We start from the raw sequence: 22785 nt of genomic DNA, 5'->3' as shown, positions 1-22785 counted from the left end.
CCTGAGCGGCGACACCCTGAACTCACGGACAAATTACCCAGAAACCCACAGCAATTAATTATTCATCAAGTGATGCTGGATGAGGAGTGGCCTTCAGAGGAAACTTCCCAAAGAAGAAGGGGAAAACTTTGAAACTGACTCAAAGAATCAACACTTTTTTTATGTTAAGAATGAAACAGCCCTTCTGACATGAAAACCCACCATGTGCAATTAACCTATACATTAACAAACATCTATGCAAATTAATCTTTTGTGTTTCTTTTTAAAATTTGTTTTATTCTATGTATTTATCTTTCATTTTCTTTTTGTCTATTATGCCTTCAGTTGTATTTCAATATATGAACATGGACGGCATGTGCCTTTTTCTGATGTTGTTGTTGAAACTGTTGTTCAATAATGTTAATTCAAGAAAAACCCCCCCTGATATTTCTTTTTTGTGTGATTTTTCCTAAATGCAAACATTTGTTAAGGAAAGCTTGAATTGAAACCACTACTATTTAGTCCAAAAATATACAACATTAGTGTTGCTTCGAAAACTTTTCGACAGTATCATGGAAGTAGCTGCATTTTCAAAAGCTTGTGGGAATAAGGCTGTTTTAAAACAAACTGCAATATGTGATCTGCTCCAAAAATCAAGGTGCTGACTTTAAGAAGCGTTAAATAAAAAATAATAACAACTTTCCAAACTCTAGAAGGCACCCATCTGCCAGCAGAGATGTAAAGGACTACATTAGCCTATAATTGCATTGCCAGTGCATCAAACAATCAAAAAAAGCACTCAAATGTACAATTTAATCAATCCATTTACCCAGAGGTGCCCGTTGGGAGGCACATTAATTGACAGTATTTGTGCAGGAATACGACATTAGCAGTGGCACGGATTGCCTTTAAAGCTCTCTGCATAATGATGGGAACACAGACACAGATGCTGTGGGTGATATGATGGCATCAGAAGGCTCACTTAATTTAATGCAGGCACATCATTTGTCCTATGGGAGCTTTACCCTAATACGGGAGCGTATTGCAGATTTAGTTAGATACTAATTTCAGTCATCGCTCACATAAAACACGCTGCCAAACTGCGACTGCATAAACTGGAGAGGACATTTATGAATGTTTGGAGTTGTATATCCAATTTGTTGCGTAAAGGACAGAGGACACGACCTGCCTGACGGGAAGATAAAGACTATTTTATGTGCTTATTGTGTGTATAAACTAAGACTAAGACAGTGTATTTCAAAGCTACACATTGGAGCTGTGTTGTCCTGACATGTGATAATACCTGCAAAAACAGGGGTCTCCTTTCTATCCTGCAGGTCATTTGTTGCCTTAAATGGCTCCAAAGACAAGGCCATTTGGTGCACTCATGTATGATGTACAGTACTCCAGATGCTGTATAGTACGAGGCTTGCAGACTTGTCTTGCTTAGCCTCTCCACCCTCCACTGTCTGAGGTATCAGAGAGGAATGGATTGAAAGAAGTCTTGGTAAGCTCCGGGGTCATTTCTTTAAGTTAAGGTGGGTTTAGACTGAGACTCATATCTCAAGAGACAGTGTAAGGTCACTGCAGGGATATGGGGAGGATCATGGATCACGTGAAGAACATTGACTGATTGACAACACAACTCTACGACCTGCAGCTTCCAACAGGACTACATTTAATAGAAACGGGATGTACTGCAGTGAAAAATAATCTAGCAATGCACTCAGTCTGACACATATTGAATCTTGATGTGTACATGATTTTCATCTTGGGACTCCAGTAAGACATGTACTCTAAAGCAAGGAAACAATCAGATATCTGTCAAATGCAGACAAGATAGGATTCAAGCACGCTTAACAAAAACCCGGCAGAAACCTATAGGAGACATCACAGACACTATGTCCCAATACAGTCTATGCTGAAAAACAGCAACCTCAAAAGAGTGTTAAAGTTCAAATCTTCCAGATATATTGCAGATATGATTGTGATTAGCTTGTTAGCATGGTAGTCTACTAACTCAAGAGAAGTTGCACAATGTGAACACAGCAGGTAACAACATGTGCACTTTATAAGAGATGCAGCGTCTATAGAAGACTTTCAGAAATAGAAATGAGTGTAAGTCAGTGCCAGACACACAAACTCTGTAGATATACAAGTATTCTATTATGTCACAGTAACATGCAAATAGCTCAGGTAGACTAAACGCAGAAATGCACCAAACAGCCGTATTGATTCAAGCGGAAACATCTCTGAAAAAAGCTTTTAGTCTGGAAGACATGCATCATTGTATGTTCCTATACACTACATGTTTTCCTGACACTGTGAACACAAGCTTTTATCTAAAGAAGTACATAAAGCATTAACACACTGCAGAACATTCCACTTGGATGAGTTATATTTACATGCAGTAAACCTGCAGAAATCATGCTCATATCACTCTCCTTTGTCTCTTCAGTGCGTTCACTCCACATCTCCATCATGTTTTATTTATAACTTATCTTTGTATATGTTATTGTATACAAACAGCTGCAGCTCCCATCAATAAATAACCTCGCTTTACTTCTTCCTAGTTGCAAACATGTATAACCTCCCCTCCAAATACAGTATGTCATTAGGAATAACTGCCATTAAGTCGGACATTTGCACAAGCATAAAAATCCTCCACATTACAGGCCGGCCTCTCCCCACCTCTCCATCTGGGTGACAGTTCAATTTCCTGTGCAAAGCTTTAATTTGGAGCATCCTCACTCCACTGTATCTGCAGTTTAGATCTCACAAGGTCGTCCAGAAGAAAGGGCCCGCGCTGCAGATACGCATCTGCAACGTGACTTCTTATTTTACCCTTGTGCCCACTGGAGCAGGACACAGCGTATTTGCAGGGGCTCACTGTTATCTGGGATCACTTAAAACAGCCAGTGGGCATTTCGTTTGTACAGCAGCTGGACAGAGAGAGTGATTACACGAAAAAGATCTAATAACTAACGTCAGGAAGGGCTTTCTGAAACACTCTACGTCGAATTCACCTTGTGCTTCAACGGCTCTAGGGCGCTTCCACATTGCTTTAAAATGTTTTAAGCTTTTACATGAACTGTTATTGGGCTATTTGTTTTTGTCATATGTCATAATGCCAGTCACTAACAGAGGACGGATGAATAATGATAACGTGCACTGTTGAGGAACCTGCGATCTAAGTTTTTCTTACATTACATAGGTACACGGTAGCTTTGTTTATGTTATGACAATAAACCTTTGAATCTCGAATGCTGTAAAACCATCCGATCACCAGTGTAGCTGTAAATAATCTCAAATAAAATGCATTGTTTACAATTCTGCTAGTGCTAAATCGGAGGTACTAACACATAAGAGTTTAAACAGGAAGTGGGAAAAGGGCAGGGGTAAATAAGATGAAAATTATCTCTTTTTATCCTTTAAGGTGGAACAACAAAACAGGAAGCGGATTTTCAATGAGATACTTCAACAACACATGTAGGTCAAAAGCAACACACCTAACACAATAACCAGTCACATGAAGAAGCAGAAAACACAAACACATACACACAGAAAGTGAACTAGTGTTATATTGATTGAGGAATGAGCTTAAAGTAATTGCTTAAGGTCAATGCAGCCAGATAAACTGTTTTCTTGCTTCATTAAAGGAGACCACAACTTCTCCCTCACTCATTTAATTGGAGTTATTGACTCCCGCTCTCGTGACATTTTGAAACCAAAAGAAAAAGCCCCACAGATTTTAGATAAACTGATTGTGTTCGCTGCCCTTTGTCTTGTAAAGAAATGTCTTTATCGGACCAGCTTCCATCGGGTTTGTCCGCTGTACGTCTATAAAAGCATTTATTTTGAGCGATGATGGATGGATATGACTCGGGGCTTCATGTGTTTCCTTCAGCCTGTAACGAGCAGTTTGATAGGTCTGAACTAAACTACCATTTCATTCAGATCTACTAATGAAAAACAATGAGCTTGTTTTAGACAAAATCACATTACAGTTACAGAGCCATGCAGTTATGAAATAAAACAGTTTAAGAATAAAAACAGGCAGTAAACTCAAGTTATTAGTTTATGGTTGATTTTCGTGTGTTACAGCAAAGAAGGGAAATCGATGTGTGCCCTGAAGGTAGGAGAAACACGTTCAATAATGTTCACCAGGGGAAATACTCGGCAACGATACAAAGGAAGAAGGATAGTGTGTAGTCAAATTGGGTAATACATACCAGGAAGTTCTTCATGTTGACAGAAGGCCTGAAAAAATCAAAATAACAAGAGTGAAAAGAAATAAATAAAATTAATTTATATGTACAGCATTTTTGTGACACCTCATACTTTTGTTCCTATTGTGTCCAAAAGGCTGAAGAAATGCTTCAATGGAATGGATGCCCTCATTGATACAGAAATCACATTGTAAGACCTTTTTAAGGGGATTATTTGTAAGGCTAAACTTGTTGTGTCAGGCTAACAGCTTGCAATATCAGCTCTGAAAGTACAACAACATCGAAAATAAAGGTTAATGTGACAAAAAACATCTTTATAAAACATCTCTGCACTGGAATTTTTGCACCCAAATCTGCGACCAATGCTCTGTTTTACCTGCATGTCAAAGAAATGCTACCTACATCCAAACTGCGTGAAACAAGGGACTACAAATGTACTTTTCTTTCTTGTATTTAACTGATTTAATGAGCCATTCACACTCGTGCTCCTGGATCAGGCCCCTTCCGCCTGAAATTCACAACATTTGACTCAGAGAGCCATCGATTGAAATTAAGCCAATTAAGATTGTACAAGGAGAGCCGGGCAATTAGTGATGTGAGCGCTTTTGTTCAGTGGCTGAAATCAAACTGCTTAATCATTGTACAAATCCTCACACTCTCAGCTCTAATTTACAGCTGCAGATTTACACTAAAACATCTCCTTCTGTGGCAGCTGGTTTGCACTGAGGAATACAATGTAAATGAGGTCAATGCAATCATTGACCTGCATATTACAAGTAATAATCCTACATGGATTCACAGACTGTTGATAGCAGGTTTCTTTTTAATCAACTTGAGCCTGTCATTTCTCTTTTTCTCCATCAAAACCAGACTCTGCTCAGCAAGTGATTAGAAAACATGGCTCCTAACATCTTCACCGTTTATTTCTAACTGTGCAAAGCTAGCATCCTCACTCTAACACGGTGTTGGTATTAGCATCCAGCCACATCCGGCCCCTGTGATGAAGGCAGATGTGTACACATCAGAGCAGCATCCCTTCAGGAGACTCATTAAAAAGCCAGCATAGTCCAATCAACAGTATCCACAGAGAACAGATTATTTTTATTTTAGCAGCGGCTGCCATGGGGGGGGTTACTTTGGGCTCTAAATGTCTCAATGCCTGTTGGATCCATGTTAGGTGGCCGACAGGTGTAAACGTGCTCCAACGGTCTGAAACGTCTTCCATCAGGAGAAACGTGCTGCAGCTTCAGAAAGGATGCAACAACTAAAAAAACACAAATGTGTCGAAGCGCTGCAAGAAGTTTAAAACACAACGGAAACCAGGGGACACTAAAAAGTGACAAACACAGCTGGGAACAGAGCACTGTATTGCCGTTGTGGATTGTAAAATGTAGTGTTGTTGGCTACTTACCTAAAATGTAAGTTACTCTGATTATTTTAAATGCTTTTTAAAATGCTGCGCATGTGTTGTCGAGTTGGTGAAGATGTTTCTTAATTTGAATGCGTTTTTGCACATTTGTGTTTATTTGAATGGTTTCTAAAGCTGCAGCGCATTTCTCCAAATGGAAATGTTTAGGACTGTTTAGGACCTTAAAGGTGGGGTAGGTAAGTTTGAGAAACCGGATCGAGATACACTTTTTGTTATATTCCATGGAATGCTCTTAACATCCCGATAGCAATGAATATACACAATAAGTGCTTTGACAAAAAATCCATAAAAAAATGTCATCTGTGGAAGCCGTAGTACTGTAAAAAGCACGACCAATCATTTTAGCCGGCCAGGCTAAATTAACTGGATGGCCTACCTGCCTGTCAGCCTTCCATCTGTGCACAAACTTATCTCGTGCCCTCATTGGTCATGTGTATTTTCAAATTCTAGCGCACTCAAGCTGGTTTCTCCAAAATTACCTACCCCACCTTTAAGGCCACTATACGTTTCACTACACAAAGTCTTATCTGGGAGCTCAATAGCATATTTTGAAGGAACACTGATTATAATCGAGCAAGGTCAAGAGATTAATGGATCAGCGGGCTCATTAGAGCCTCACCGGAAGAAACGGTGAGGAATATCTGCAGTTTGGACCTGTGGAGGAGGAAGATGTGTGGAGGTTTTAAGATGCTGGAGGTGCAGCAGCACACCTTCCTGCAGTGACACTATCGCCACCGTCAATCTACAATATGCTGATTCTATCATAATAAAGAAAATTGGCTCGATCCCCGAGGAGAGGGACCCTAATAGAAAATAATTCTGCCCTTGAACACTCGGGCCCCACTTTGATTAGATGATGCTATCTTTGTTTAGACTCGAGCATTGGGGGCAGGGCCGTGTGTTCATATATTTAATTAAAATACCACAAAGGCCACTTATCTCATCAAAGTGTGCACCCTTGCTTCTTCCTCTTAATTCAAAAGATTATCTGTGCTGATTGTCCGGAGAGGTGGATGGATGCATGTCTGCTGTCCACCTGCCTGCAGGACAGACACCATCACCATCTGGACCAGACACACACCTGCTCCACCTGCATTACATCGTTTTATCATGCATCTAAAAGGTGTGCGAGGGCTTAATGACAGTCATCATGCGTGTCACAACTTTGCAAACACAACATTTGTATCACTGACCCTCAATAATGACTTCTGTGAGCCCTTTTAACAAGTAACTGCTGATAGACTTTCAACACAACAGACAATCTGGTGGGCGAAAACATGGTACGATATTTTGTATTTCTAACTGTGGCTGGAAGTTCTTTATTTTTGGATTAATGTGCCTAAAATTGTAGTTATTCAATAAATAAAGTGATTGATTAATCAATAGATCTATTAAACTCACTCAATATGTACTAAACCTATCTCCAATGTGTTATTTGAAAGTAAGTATATACATTTAAGTTATTATTATTATTAAGTGGAAAGTATTTGTTTTAATTAAGGCTGCATTGGAAAAAAATGACTATTTGAACGTTTTTAACTGATGTTGCAATTGCGATATAATTCACAATATGGTATTGATAATTATTGTAACAAGAATTTAAATATAATAAAAATATATAAAATGTAGCCTTTAACAAATGTTCTGCTTCCAGCTATTTTAATATTGCACTGGTGCGTATTGGTACTTTAATTTTGCAACACTAGTTTTAATATAAACAGTTGGAATGTTTGCGGGTGCTTGATATAAGGTCTGGGAAATAAAGGTAATTTTCTCAACTCAAAAGATGTAATGCAATCACAGTATATTATGGAAATTAAAATGCACTTTTTAGAGGTTTCTGAAGTGCAGAATGTAAACTATCTTCACAGCCTCACACAGATGAAAGTATGCGCTGTACTACATGCTGCTGCAGTACTCTGTGCTCATGTACACATCCGCTCTCCATCCTGTGACCTGCAGTAGCACTCCCTCCCTGGACACCCATTACCACTTCCCGGGTAGCACGCTCTCCTCCTGTGGCCTGTGCTCCGAACATTATCCTCCAAATTAACTCACACAGGATCCTCGTGAATGTCACGTAACCTGTTTGCCTGAGGCACCAGGGGCCTGTCCCCCCCCAACCCCCCCCCCAGCTGACGGAGTGTGTGATACTGTCAGCATTAAAGGGGTGCGTGGAGGAGTCATAAAACCAGGCTGACGGGACATGATGGAGGGTGTTCAGGGGAGGCTGGGAGCGGCTTTAAGATACAGAGCAATGCATGAGGGGCTTGCAAGACAATGTGAGAGACCTTTATGGAAACACACAAGACAGCAAAACAAACACTCCTTCATGAAACTGACTTTGGAGTGACAAAACAACCTCTGCTGACTGATAAAACCTGATATTGGCAGTGTTTATCCACAGCTGGTCAAATGTTAAGAATGATCTCCCGACAATTAAACAGCACAAGTATTTAATATCATTTACCATCTGCTCTATTAAATCACTTTTAAAATCTAGCTTATTTAGAATTCATTTTATGGGAATATTTTTATTTATGATTGATTATTTTCTATTTGTTTTGTCTTGTGTGTCGAGTTCCTTTTCTTTGTGTTTTTTTAACAATATTTAGTTGAAGTGAATAAATAAATGTTATTCATATTCTTCAATAATTTTACTTATTTACTTTAAATATTCTAAGTACAAATCTAAAGAAAAGTTAACTGCTAGGACAACCAAATATCATTATATATAGTACAATATTTAAATTCACATTGTTATTCTATCTTATACAGTAAGTACATCATTATTGTTATTTTTGCACCATTTTTCTTTTTAAAATCTGAAGAAATATTAAAATGGGTCAAAACATTTGGCTTTTTTTCTTCTACCATAACAATACTTTTCTTTCAACATTTCATTATATTTTAGGAAAACAAATATTATAAGAATGTGCACACATGCAAAGAAAAATAAATCATCTGGAAGATATTTAATAAAGACACTGTTTAAATTAAGTATTTGACTATTCAAACGTTTTCTAATGTGTTTAAATAAAGTTATGCAGTTTCAAGACTTTACACCAATCAGAACTAATGTCGTATTTTCCTTAGCGTGCTAAATATGGTCTTTAGGGGTAAATGTGTCATTAAGATAATATTCAGCTGGGGAACATAGATAAGCTTATTTATCCTGCTCTTGTTGGAGTTAAGGATGTTTACTCATTTCATATTTGTACCATATTTAACCTTGAATGAGGCGGTGTTGCGGATGTGCTGCTCACCTGTCAGCAGGTGTGTTCACTGAGAGGCAGCTTCTTCTTCTTCATGGCTCTTCAGTCCGTCCAGTCTTCAGTCCTGAACACGGCTTAGCTAAGCTAACACTTGTCCTCGCGATGTTAGCTTGTTTTTGCAGCTAGACATCTTTCCCAGTCACAGTTTAACCTGTCTCCATTTGTTTATCCTCTAACTATTCTATCTGCGTCACGTTAAAACGTTTCACTTCCGGTTTTTCCTACGCAGTAAACACGTTTTTGATCTATTATTACTTTGTGCTAACCCTGTTTAAAACTGTCGCAGATAAACTCGAAATTGCTTAACAGTTCGCAACGTGACAACGTGACAAGCAACAATTAGGCTACAAACAATGCAACGCTTTGTGCACACAGGCCTAATGTGACAGGTTAGGTAAATGTTGTATTCTTAAATAAATCCCATCAGCCCCAGTTTTGTATGTCCACCTATTACACATATTTGACTTTATTATTATTTTGTATCAATCATTTTAAAACAGTTTATTTGACTCATTAGGCATGAAGCTCCTTTGCACAATGTTTTATACGTTTTAAACAGTTTTAAATTGTTTTTAATCCGTTTTTGTCTGTCATTGTAGCGATGCTTTCATAGTCCTAATTTTAGAGTAGATATTTATGCCACCATACAGAGCACACATTAGGTCTTTTACATGTATTGTTTAACAACAGCAGAACTATATCTACCTACTTTTGAATGCACTTCTTCGTAAACATTCATAGTGGTGCAGACACACCTTTTGACTGTGTGTCCAAAGTGTTGGTTTTTTAAGCGTGTTTGTGAAACATCAGACTAAATAAATAAGACTTTGATAATTGTGCATGACTGAGTAGTGTAAGAGTTTGCAGACTTACTGTAAATTGAGTTTTGGTGTTGTTATGCTGCCATTTAAATTCCAGACTGTTCTCAGTTTTTTGACTTGATTTGTTCATAATAATGTAAGTGTCACATATTTCTGTGACCTCCCTGTTTATCAGGAGCATTAAGTTGCAGTAGTGACTGACTTTAATATCTCAAGTTTAACCACAGTCTGAGCCCCAAAGTGACAAGCACTGTCAAAATCCCCTCCATCTTAAATCAATGTTATCTCAGCTAAAAAATCCAGGGAGGTATTTTCCTTTATGTGCTGTAGCTGTCAGGTTGTCCCCATACACATAACTGCAGATGACATCGATTCACCTCTCGTTTGGCATTCTGCTAGACGTTTGGATATTGATTTTTCACCGGAGCGAGGTATGAAAATGTTTTTCTGTATCGCGACTGATCTGCTCACACACAGCTGATCACATGATGTCATACTTACACACACATGCATGCAGACTCATGCCCTCACACGCTGCACACGTGAACAGACATATTCACAGCTGCTCACACACTGAAACACAAAAGATTCGGCATCACACTTCCTCCTGCAGAACGCTCCACTACTTTTCTCCTTAACTCCACAGGTTTGTACATGTTATTGAATGCAGAGTCATAACACAAAGCAGGAACATAGAGTAAAGTAGTGTAAAATGAACAAAAGTCATATATTATTCAGGAACATAACTATTCCTTTACTTGGAGTCTTGCAGTCAGCTTCTCCTATTTAGGATTCCTCTGTTTTATTATGCCAAACGTCATGCCCTGCGCAGTGAGATCAAAGATGGAAAATAAAGACCTAAAATATGTAATATTCAATGACAGATTGTAATTGTAATATGCTAAATAAAACCATCAGAGCTTTCTTATATTGTGTATGTATTCCCATCATGAGCATATTTTTATCAAACGAATAAAAGGCTTGTCAAATATTTTTAATCTGGTACGTTATACTGTGAAATAGATGAAATGTTTTTCCAGTCGTTTAATCTCCACCATGACATAAAGTGAGACAGGTTTAAAAAAAGCACAAATACCATGTATTGATTATTTTTGGGACTCTTTAAAGTGCTCTTCTCTAAGAGCATTGATGTCGACACTCACTTTGTGGTGAGGGAGGTCAGCAGAAAACCTCTCCAGTCTAAGGTCTGAGGGCCTGTCTGAAAAAAAGAAAAATCAATACACACTTGTGCTGGTCAGAAAATATCTTCCATGAGTTAAATGAAAGACACCGCTTGACTTCAAAATAATACAGATTGCCATCTTTTTACTCATAGTAAACGTATGTATAAGCGTGTGAAGATCTGCAGCAGTGATTATTTAACGTGACATTTTGTGCACTGACAGCATGTTCCTGCTGCTTATGAGCTTGCACAACGTCTCATAAATAAAGTGGAGAGGGCCAGAGGACCATCTTCAGCACATTTCATGGACTCACCCGGCTCTGCAAATGCCATTCAACGTAAAATGATACACACAACTCATATCTCTGAGTGCGGCTAGTGACGCAAACATCTCTCACAGCCATCAATCACTGCAGTATAGAATGAAATAAACAAACACACAATATTTTAGTGGTATTATTCTCATTCTGGGCATTGATTTAAATGTATAATATTAAACATGTTTGCATTAAATATCCTATATTGACTTGTCTGGCATTATATATGTGGTTGAGTTGTGTATTTGCATTATACTAAGTGTTTTCGACATTTCAAAGATCAAGAAATATGTAAATTGAACCATGACAGGATCATTGAGATAAACTAAAGACTGCAACTCCCATGATGCAACACTACCTCACTTGGTCACTAAACCAAACTGTTATTAATCTGTGGCATAAAATGAGATATTGTACATTAAAATATATGCATTCTTTTAAATTGAAATCAGTCCTTTCAATATGTGTGGATGTATTTGTATTACATTTTCATGATCTAAGACCTGCAGATCTCCGAAGCTAAAGACGTCATGTTTCTCTTAGGAGGAGGCTGACAAGTTAATATAATTATTTTATTATTATAATAATGAGCTAATGTTCATCAGGTGGTGAGGACCCTCATGCTGCTCTGCGTCTGCTGGAAGGCGAGTTGGCAATTATGGTACAACGCTAGCTAATATAATATGACAAGCACATAGGTTATTTGGGATTTGTCCTTCTGTTCCTCTCTTAAAATTAAAATAATTAAATAATTAATTGATTCATAAAATACAGGACAGGATGTATATATAATATATTTTAAGGACATACAGGACTATCTTATCATCTTAAAGATGACGCTACAAATGGCACTTCCATATTGTAAGGAAGTGTAATTAAAATACAAAGTTGTTCAGATAGTTAGACTTTGGACTTAACCAAAACACAAGAGTTCAAGGAGCAGAACATGAAAATACTACCTCAAAAACGGCATCAAAGTACAGTTCCTGGACATATTTAGAATAAAATACTGAATAGTATCTTTACAGGACACACTTACCTCTGTCTCTCTGTAGGATGGCGCTCCAGCTGACTCTCTTATCTCCTGATCACTTCACCAAACTCATGCAAAACAAAGATCATCTGCAAAGAATCCACCAGCGATGATATTGAAATATTTATTACAGCTTATGAAACCACTGCTTCTATTGTAAAGCAGAGCATACAGAGCACATCCACTGCTGCTGGGCCAAAACGTCCTTTGGCACTAAAACTAACGAGGGAAATTAACTGAAAATCAGATCAAATAATGAATAAATGGTTCCACCCTTTAGACCCAGACACAACACCAGAACGTCTGTCGTAGCTAAGTAATACATCTTTGTCGGTCATTTATTTGTTGGCAAACAAGTTTCACTGTTACAACAAATATGAGTTCATTCACCGTGGAAACCATTACAAAACAGAATAAATAAGAAGCCAATAACAAACCAGATCTGTGCCGCTTAACGTAGGTCCATCATCTTTTTATTTCGACAAATAAATAAATATATTTTCTCCACGAGGAAGAAGAACAAAAACACTTCCAGTTTGCCTCACTCCAAAAGTTCTTTCTTTAATAAGTAAACCATCCATATTTCTTTTTTGTACAAGTGCCTGGGGCTCATCGTTTTGTTTCTGCAGGACACTGTCGTTAACTCTGCCATCATCTGATATCTACAGTAAGAAAGGAAAAGAAAGAAACAGAAACCTGAAAGAAGGATGAATATGTCGCACGGTGATGCCTGCACAATAAGTGTTTTGTTATGTTATTTTGCTTCTATTTAGTCGTTTCTCGCAGAGGGATAAAAGAGGTAAACAAAAACAGACTGGTACCAGAAACCCAGAGAACAGAACCGCTCCTAATCACTACATTTACAGAGACAAAGGTTTGCTCGGAACAAAAAAAGCATACTATTGTGTGCAATGCTAGTTATCTGTACAATTACATAGAAATATCTCATAATTCTCTTATTAGTTTTTTTCTCCCTCCGTTTATTACAGTCAAATGAAAGAAAACAGCTATGCTTCAAAGCATACGATCAATAAGTTCTTCGTAGTTATTGTTCATTTTTTTTTGTCTTTTCTTTCGTTGAAGGGACACTCCAGCAAACAAAATGTGCTGCAACTCACCAAAGAGGAAGAAAATCTTTCAAAAAGTCAATATGGATACGGAAGTATAATAAAATAGTCCTTTTTTTAAATTCCCCGTTGATTCCGCGGATGTTCGGGGGGGGGGTTCAGTCACGCTGTATCTCTAAACATCCCGTGTGAGTGAGTCTCTGCACACTGAGACACAACACGAGGGGGGGGGGGGGGCACAACATCAACAGATTCCCGCAAAGTTGAACCCCCGTATTGAGCATTATTGTCCTGTCTGTGGTCAGTCTTAGCAGGAGTTATCTGCAGGGGGGTCACAGAATAAAAGAAAGGCTACCACTGCCAACAACAGATGGAGGAGGAGGGGGCTGCGTAAAGACGAGCGGGAGGGACCTATAGGCTGGTGACGAGGTGCGAGGCCTCCGGTTGGGCCTCCTCTGGAGTCAGATCCTCTTTGTTGGGGGGCACGATGAAGCCGTCGCTGCTGCCCCTCCCCAGCTGGTAGTAGGAGCTCAGCTGGTGCAGGTGGTTCCTGGAGCCCAGGTTGGGCATGCTCTTGTAGTAAACGTCGTCCGAGACGGCCTCCGGGCTCTTGGCGCCCCCACCCTCGGCCGAGTCTGAGGACACGTGGGGCAGGCCGGGCAGCAGGGGCATACTGGTGTACAGGGAGTCTCTCTGGGGGGTGTTGGTGGGGGGGGGGGGAGCCCTCCTCCTCCTCCGTGTGCTCGTTGGTGAGTAACGGGAAGAAGCTCTCGCTGTTCTCCTGCGGGATCCTCCGCCGGGACGAGGAGGACGAGGAGGTGTTGGCGGAGGAGAAGGGGTGGTGGGGCAGTGGGAGGGGGGGGTGGCGCCGACTGGTGGAGGTGGTTGTTAAGTTGGTCCAGAGATGGGGGGGGTCTCTGAGGCAGCAGCGGGGCGTTGGACTCCTCTCGGATCAGCTCCAGACCCAGGCCCTCGTCGTGGTGCGGCCCGAAGGTGGAGTGGTCATCCAGGCTCAGCCCCATCCCCATCATCCCCCCCACCCCCAGACCCATGCCGTAGCCCCCGTCCTTGCCCCCGTTGCTCACGTTGTTGACCAGTTTGTTCATGAGGTTGCGGTTGTGCTCGGCGTTGTTGAGGTAGGAGGGGATGTAGTTGGACGTGAGCTCTTTGAGGATCTTCTGCTCCAGGGTGGTCTCCTTGTGGTTGTACCCCCGCTCCAGGATCTGTACGCAATCGCTCATGTACTCGGCGCTGGCGATGCTGTAGCTGTTGCCGTGGTTACCATTCAGTGGTAGAGTATCCATGACACTTGAATCCCGGGCATTGTTCAGGATTCCCTCTGAAACGACAAACACCCATCAGCGCTTTTATTCTGAAAAACCTCGTCACAAACACACATTGTGTACATTTAAAGATGTTTTCTGCAAATATAAACACTTACCTTGTTGCAAACATAACATTCTCTGCTTCACTTTTGATTTATTTAACAGTAGCAGAGATGAAAACACTGACACACAACAACACGAAGCACAACAACACACTGAGCACAAGCAAGCAGACAGGAATCTGAGCCATGCATTAACACTCAACAGCAGTTTGAACCCATATTGTCCCATATGAGCAAAATGTGTAAAAACTGGGAATACAAATCATTTATTCATCTCTGCATAACTATCCGTCTTTCTCTCGACATGAAAACATTTCAGAAGGAGGACTTCTCTCTGTTGCATGAACATGAATCATATTTGATCAGTTCGGCCGAGTCTGTGCAATCAGCATCAAAGCAACACTTTGACGTTGATTCATCGGACAAGGCCGTGCAGCTCGTTAAAAAAAGTCAAGTCCAAAGTTTGACCTGCTGAAAATGTGATAAGACTCATTCATGAGACCTTCAGAAAGTGTATCAAAGTGAAATACAAATAATATAAGTGCTATAAGATTCAGAGAAAGAACACAAATCAATTGATATCGATGTGCCTTGGGACATTTAGCCTCCGATTGGATTATCAATGGTGGCCCAGAGCAAATAAGCTAAAACATTTCCATTAGGTGAAACGTGCTTTTTAGAAAACATGCGCTGTTTACTAAATGCACTGCAAAAAACGTCATGTTTTGTCAAGTTGGTGCAGATGTTTCTTCATTCATGTGTTTTGGCACATTAGTGTTTCTATATGTGCATCGTGTTTGAAGCTGCATTGTGTTTCTCCTAATGGAAGTGGTGTTCAGCCACAGTTACTTTCATGTTCAGAGTGTGCTACAGCCGGCAAAGAAGTCAAGCAGTGATTTGAAGTGATTTCGACAGGTCTATTTTAACATACAAATATTGCTTTTACTTCCAAAGGGAATGGCATGTTGTGTTTTCATTGCCCCTTTGTCAGCATGGAGTGAAAATATAGTAAAGCCAAAGTGAATTACATTTGATAAGCAATGTTTAGTTTGACTCCCATACTTGTCTCTCTGTAGGGCTCTTTAAGGGACAGCATGAGGAAGGAGAGAAGAAAAGAAAAAACACGATAAGCAAAACAGTGACAAGAGAGAAACATGTGCACATACAGTACACTGATGACGCATTGTTTAATGCACCATGCAAACATTTCTATGAACACATGTAGAAGACGTTTCTGCAGGACCCTCAGGGTAAAACACGGCGAGCATCAAATGCAGCAGTAAATCTTTTCATGCATTTGCATTTTCCTCCTTTTGGATATTTCTTTCACATCTATTGCAATGTAAGTGAATTATAGCCCGCTGTCAGGAGCTCCCATGCAGGACTTGTATTGCATACATAAATTATCCCCTGATCAAAGCTCTATGTGAGTTTTATCTCCGTTTTTACACGAGTTTCTCAGTTTTACACACTCACAAAGTTACAGCGAGGCTGCAGAGAGCACACAGGGGAAGCATTTGATCACGATAGTAAACTACTTTCCTTTGTGCTGATGTGAATATTTGGAGAAAGTGTTATAATCCTCAATGAATAGCTCAATCGCGTGGAGGTAAAATGACCACAGTTGAATTAGCAATCAAAGTATCGATTATGCAAAAACCAAAACTATTTATGGCTTAAAATGAGTAATAATAGCAGACTTGTCTAGTTGTTGCAATGTAATTTAAAGTTTAAACATCAGATCCGACTACATTCATCACAAACAACAGTGTTTGACAATTTGAAAGGAAACAGAGACAGAGGACATGGAGACAAGCTGACAACATTAGAGCACATTTAAAATAAATGAGAGGGGATGTATCCGGCTCCCTGCAGGAGAACATTCTTTTACTTTATCACAATGTCAGTGTGACTGTTGTAACTGAATATTAAGCCAGAAGCCAGGACACATCCCCTGAAGAAAAGCCCAGAGCAGAACAAACCTGCGGATCTTTGAGACAAAGTTTGTTCAATGCTAACACACAACATCTAGAGCAGTGTTTTTCTTTATATCAAAGCCCTGTGAAAACCCTCAAGGGTTGAACGCTGGCATTTCAGCTCAGTGAAGTCCATTACTTTTAAGTCTGCAATCATAAAGTTTCCCTCACAGGTTCTGCAGGACCAGACATGAAAAAAACCCACTGCCCCACCACAATGTTAGAGAATGAAAAGAAGCTAGCACACCTTGTGTGTTGTACATGCCCAGAGGGTTGTTATAGACTGCCGATTCCCCAAGCAATGTGTTATAGGGATTGTTAGTGCCATGAGGACGGAGGAGTGCATTAGGTATAAGATGGTTAGCCATAGCCCCTGCAGCAGCCAGAGACAGAGAGAGGTGCAGAGGGACAGAGAACATACATATCAGCTGAGCAATGAACCGCCATTAACATCCAAAAGATCACATGATCATTAATGCTACATGAGAGAGGCTAATAGGACAGGTGGAAACAGTGGTAATCGTATCGTTAATGCCTGCCATTAGATGGAAGCCTATTTTCCTGCTCACATAAAAGGCAGGACATTCGAATATAAATTACATGAAAGCATCGACATGGCCAACAGGACACATGTCGTTTTATATTTCTACTCTCAAACAAGACACACACAATCAGCACCAGGACACTGTTGGCTCTTTGACACTAAAGTAATACACAAATAAATCTCCCTAAGCACATGATGCAATGTTTAGCACTGTAAACTAAGATACATTTGCGTTTCATGCAAACATATATCCAAAGAAAGTGTTAAAGTGTGTGTTTGTCAGCTCTTATGTATCACATAGGACACCCAATCAGCACCAGGACATTGTTGGCTCTTTGACACTAAAGTAATACAAAAATAAATCTCCCTGAGCACATGATGCAATGTCACAATGTCACTGAAGCTTAATTTATACATCGCATATTACATTTGAGATCATCTTACATATACAGTTGATGTCCAAGTGCAAATATATTGTTTGAAATATAAAGGTATGTCTGTACGCTGCTACAACATTAGCTTGATATGCTATAGCAAGCTATAGTTGTCTTTTGAACATGATGACATACCCTGTAGCCACCTCAAAATGATAGGCCTATTCTCCTGTACTCTTAACTGGAATCAATAACCCACTTAAAATAATTGTGTTTCTAAATCTTCCTTCAATATCGCTGTAAGCTGCATGTGAGACCAGAAAGCTTGATAGTGCACAACTGGCTCTGTTAGTTTCGATCTCATGAACATAAGTGGGAAATATTTATTTTCCTCCACAGAGCAGAATTCATGTTAAGATTGTGTTTTCGCAGAAATAACCCCCGTATGAAGTGTTGCTGCAGCCTGGCCTCATTCTCTATTAATGCCAAGCCTGCGCTCGATGACTCATCAGTTTCCTGCGCACAGAAACAGCCTTCCCAGCCGGAGCCTGGGATGAGCTGCAGATTTAATCTGCAACGTGAACGCTGCACATTCCCTGGTGTTTGTTTTTCCTCTGCTGTTGACAAAAATAATTTATTTTCAAGAGTTTGAATACATTAAGCTGAATATCAAGTATGCTGAAAATATTTGCGGCTTCGCATTCGTTTCCTGTTTACAAGATCTACTTTCCCTCCTGTCAACATGTTGTGATGCCTTTATTATTAAAGCTGCACATGCAAGAAGTTACATGCAGAGCGGGAAAACAGCTATTATCAATGAAATCTTATTTGATTTCAGACTGCTGAATTTGTTTAACCAATAGAGATGTTATATTTTGAACCTCCGTTTTCTCTTTCTTTTGGTTTCTTTTGGCAAACTCCCTGTTCATCCCGGCTCATCTTACAGGATTACATCCATGTTATGTTTAACTTTACTACAAATCAGGCATAGTATTATTTGCCTGTGAATCAGAATGTTTTTCTGATTTTAAAAACACTCATTTGTTGTCGCTTCTTGTCCTAATTACAGTCTGTTTCACACACAGCGCCTCCTCTTAAATTCCGCCAGTGACAGATCTAACACTTATTGTTCTGATAAATTGGACCATTTGCAAAAACAGCAATGAGTGTTTGCACAGATAATCCCCAATGCTGGGAGGAATTGAACATGTAACGCTATCAGGATGATTAGATGAGTCTGTGAACAATCAGAGGACACATGAGCAGAATACATTCCCTCTTTAACGGGAGCAGCCAAGTGCTACTTTATCTGCATCTTATGATATTTAACCATTTCTAGCTCCACCTCAATTTATTGAAGCTTTTTTGCACTTTTCCCTCCAGTCTCCCCACCTCAGTGCAGCCTCTGTAGCTGGATGGAGGCTGTGTCTGGAGACGGTGCTAAGCTGAGTGCCTAATTATTGAGATCCTGACACTTCCTCCCCGTGTCGGGCATGAATCCATCATTGTAACTGTGCATTAGTGTCGACGCAGGCCGGCGCCCGGAGCGAGTTGAGTGTGGAAGAGGAGCAGCGAGAGGAGTGCTGGGATGGATGGCAGCCAGGGCGCTGTTTGCCTCTCCATGTCAGATGAAGTCTGCAATCTATTTTTCTGTAAAAACCTGAGAGACTCCCCGGATAACTCTATTCACTGCACTCTGTCAAATGCATTACGGGAAAATACTTTTATTAACGTGCTTCTGAGAGGGGTTTCCACTGAATTCATTTTCAGGTTGTTATACTGCACCTGCTCTGAGAGAACGCCTCGTTTCACTTCCAAAGAACCATATTAGGAGGTATTCAAATGCCCCTAAGCTAGAATACTCATAAACAATGTGATTACATTGACTTCATTGTTCAGATGTAATGAAACCCTTCCTGTAGTGTCCTTTAAATGACTCTCTGGTAGAAATGATTTGCTTCAAAATGCAGCAGCATGACAGCACTTTCAATCTCTACCTCATATTCACAATCTAGTTCTCTTTCAAAAACGGTCAACAAACTCAACCAGACAAAAGAAAGGAGATTTGATCTAAAGCTGTCGTTTCTTATTGAAGAGGACGTGACTGTAACTGCAATTTGAGGGAAATGGCGGCACTTTTGTGTAAAACGGCATTGTGCATTCGTCATGAAGTCTAAGAATTGAGGAGTTATTTGTGTGGATATTTTTCAGCGGGATCGGGTACCTCTGTTGAGAGAAGCAGAGCTGTTGATGTCTCCGGTCATGAAGGAGGACTCAGACTGTTTTCTGACTGTGTCGTTCCACATCCGACGGATCCGGCTCTGCAGACACAAACAACAACACGTCAAAACACGGCAGAAAGATGCACCCTGAACACAGTCAGCGAAAAGTCAAAGTGTGACTGTGGAGGAGAACTTTATTTAAATGAAAATCAACCAAATAAACAACATAGTTATATCTTTTTTGAATGCTATCGCAATCATATCACATCGAATTGTGAGTTATTGATTTTCTTTTAAGTATGAGAAAAATAAAGTTCTTTTTGAATAAACAAGCATGCAAGCAAGCAATAAATAAACGTATTGGTATGTCCAGGTTTGGTAAAGAGCAGCTGGTGCAACCCACTCCAGGTTTAAAAATACTGACGAGTGACGACCTTTGAGATGTTCCGTTCTCTCCTCAGACAGGTTTCAGCTTAATGAAGTCACTGCAGCCATCATTAACTACATTTAGAGCAACTGTCATGACACCTCTTCCAGGAAGCCTTCATTTGAGAGCGACATTCAGACTTTTTTTTTTAATCATGATAACTTCATGGTGTCATAAATGATGAGGTGTTATGATCTTCTCATGTATTTTATAACAGGAACATGGATTGACGCAGGTATTAGCATACTGTTATCATCATGTTGTCCCCAGCACAACATACACACTTCTTTATGTTTTTGGGATAAGAACTCATACAGCCAGCAGCTCCACTGTGCTCTGCTGATTACACATCCATTCAGAGTAAGCAATAAACAAGCTCGTCTTTCTCTCTGAGTCTTTCCATTCCTGTCTGAGCGTGAGGTTGGAGCCATCTTGCCAGAGTCTAATTAAACGCTCTGATCTGTGTGCAGCAAGCATCTTGTATCGTGGGCTGCTGCTGCATGCTGCTCGCTGATTTCTATTTATACGTGAACACTGGAAGGAAAACAGAATATGTAGAACATGGATATGATGTGCAACGACAAGGTGTCATGGTAATCATGCTTCATGTCCATGTGGGAGGAATACATTTGCTTTTGGAGGAGGAATTCAAATCCGCGTGGAGACAATGTTTCAGTCAGCGTTATGCTGCAGAGCAGACTCACTTCATGTATGTTCAGCTCATCATGCACTAATAATATTTCCCTGCTTTCGAACGAGGACATGTGCAGTACGTCCTTGCAATCCATCATACATAAAGTCACCTTTAAAATCTGCTCTCATTAGTTCTGTGTGGAGGAGCACATCTGTGTCATGTCACACATTATTTAGCACAAAGACAAAATGACTGGTAGTCCAAAACCAACGAGAGCTCATTTGTCCCGCTGAGGAAGATACTGTGAAGAAATCGTAAAAGTGGAGGCACCTGTGAGCCTGTAGAGTAACGTCCTGGGACCCGAGAAGCCGTTCCCTTCACGGAGCCAATGGAGCTGTCCACACTTTTCCCGCTGCAGCAGTGAGTGCGCAGACATTTCCCATACTCCTTACGCACCTGAAGGAGGCAAAGCCGGGTAACATTACACCACAGGTGGTGCAGATGGAGAGGCAACAGACAATATATGCAAAAATAAAGAAAAAGGAAAGACTGTGGCTTTCAATCAAAAATCTAAATGTAGACATCATTTATCACATCATTGATATAGTTAATGGATATTTCTCTAGACGAAGAACATTTCTTTATTCTTTTAGCCTCAACCTCAGATTATGTGAGGACAGAGAGATGATCTTTGTGCCCATCATTTTCGTTACCTGACATAACACTATTAAAAGAGAGGACCATTTTCTCAGGGTGATATTATCATTGTGCATGCTTTAATGTAATGCCCAGAGCCTAGTCTGCTCTGATTGGTTAGCTGGCCGGCTCTCTTGTGTTTGGGCAACCGCTAAGCGATGTCCCGTCCCTTAACCTATTACCTACGAAGCACCTGCGAATAGAAGCGCGAGTGTTCGGTAGTGATGTCATTATGTTCCGTAAGTCAACAAAGGAGTGCAATGGTGGGGAAAAACAAACAAATAAATTACCCCAGAAGTTTGCAACCCTAAACATTGTAAGTAAGGGTAGTTTCACAGGGAGAAATATGTACTTTATGTCATTTGTATAACATTTTGACCAAAGTAGTATGTTTTCTGAAGCCTGAAACAAATGATACATTTATCAGCCTTACCTTCTTCTGCAGCACGCAGTGGAAGATGAAGATGAACATGCCCTGCAGGGAGTTGAAGATGGTGAACAGGTAGGCCATGACCACCGTGCTCTCGTTGACGTACATCAGGCCGAACGCCCAGGTGAGGCCCAGCAGGCAGAGCAGGGCGATGGCTCCGATCACCCAGGACCTGCAACACACACCAACACACACCTCAGTACACATCCACAGAGTGTAACATGCTTTAAACCTGGCTTACAAGAAGCAGAGCACAGTGTACCAATACAACATTGTGTGAGAATAAATGAAGGTTAAAACACAACTTATGTTCAGGGAGTCATTTGATCCAAAGTTAGCAAGGTTTTTTCTTTTTTTGACAGGGAGGCAAAAAGATGAGGAGGGATCATAAAGTGATGACAATGAATTCAATCGTTTTTTTCTGATTCTGTCCACGTCTCCGCTACCTTTTTCCTTTTTCTTTAATGGCTCTCTTCCAAGCCATGCCGTTGAGTATTTAAAAAGCCAGAGATGGTCATAAAACGGCAGATTCGTATATACGATAATGGAGGCCTGTCAGAACGGGAGGCTAACAAAGATGGCATTTTCATTTGAAGACTATTTACATGAGTCCATGTTGGGTTCTATTACCTGAGAGTCTTGTAAACTGAGATGAATGGGAACAAAGTCTATTAGGAATAAAAGGCTCCATCTTCATGTAGAGAAGTGGCACGTGGTCTTCTTCTGTGGTGTTTTGGTGCCTTGAATTAAGCTTAATATCAT

At 40.2% G+C, this 22785-nt stretch overlaps 1 protein-coding gene across 1 annotated transcript in view; it reads right to left on the bottom strand.

Annotated features, from left to right (window-relative positions):
• Positions 1–12374: 12374 nt before the first annotated feature.
• LOC117487960 (adhesion G protein-coupled receptor L3-like) overlaps positions 12375–22785 on the bottom strand; it is a 181785-nt gene continuing 171374 nt past the window's right edge. Inside the window, 8 exon segments of the mRNA XM_034136751.1 lie at positions 12375–14032; positions 14034–14195; positions 14197–14672; positions 15783–15800; positions 16944–17069; positions 19839–19935; positions 21228–21353; positions 22027–22195. Coding sequence (XP_033992642.1) covers positions 13745–14032; positions 14034–14195; positions 14197–14672; positions 15783–15800; positions 16944–17069; positions 19839–19935; positions 21228–21353; positions 22027–22195 — 1462 coding nt within the window. The 3' untranslated portion in view covers positions 12375–13744.

Source organism: Trematomus bernacchii, unplaced genomic scaffold, assembly GCF_902827165.1.
Source record: "Trematomus bernacchii unplaced genomic scaffold, fTreBer1.1, whole genome shotgun sequence".
In the NCBI taxonomy this organism is placed as follows: domain Eukaryota; kingdom Metazoa; phylum Chordata; class Actinopteri; order Perciformes; family Nototheniidae; genus Trematomus; species Trematomus bernacchii.
This window is presented reverse-complemented; position numbering and strand designations above follow the sequence as displayed.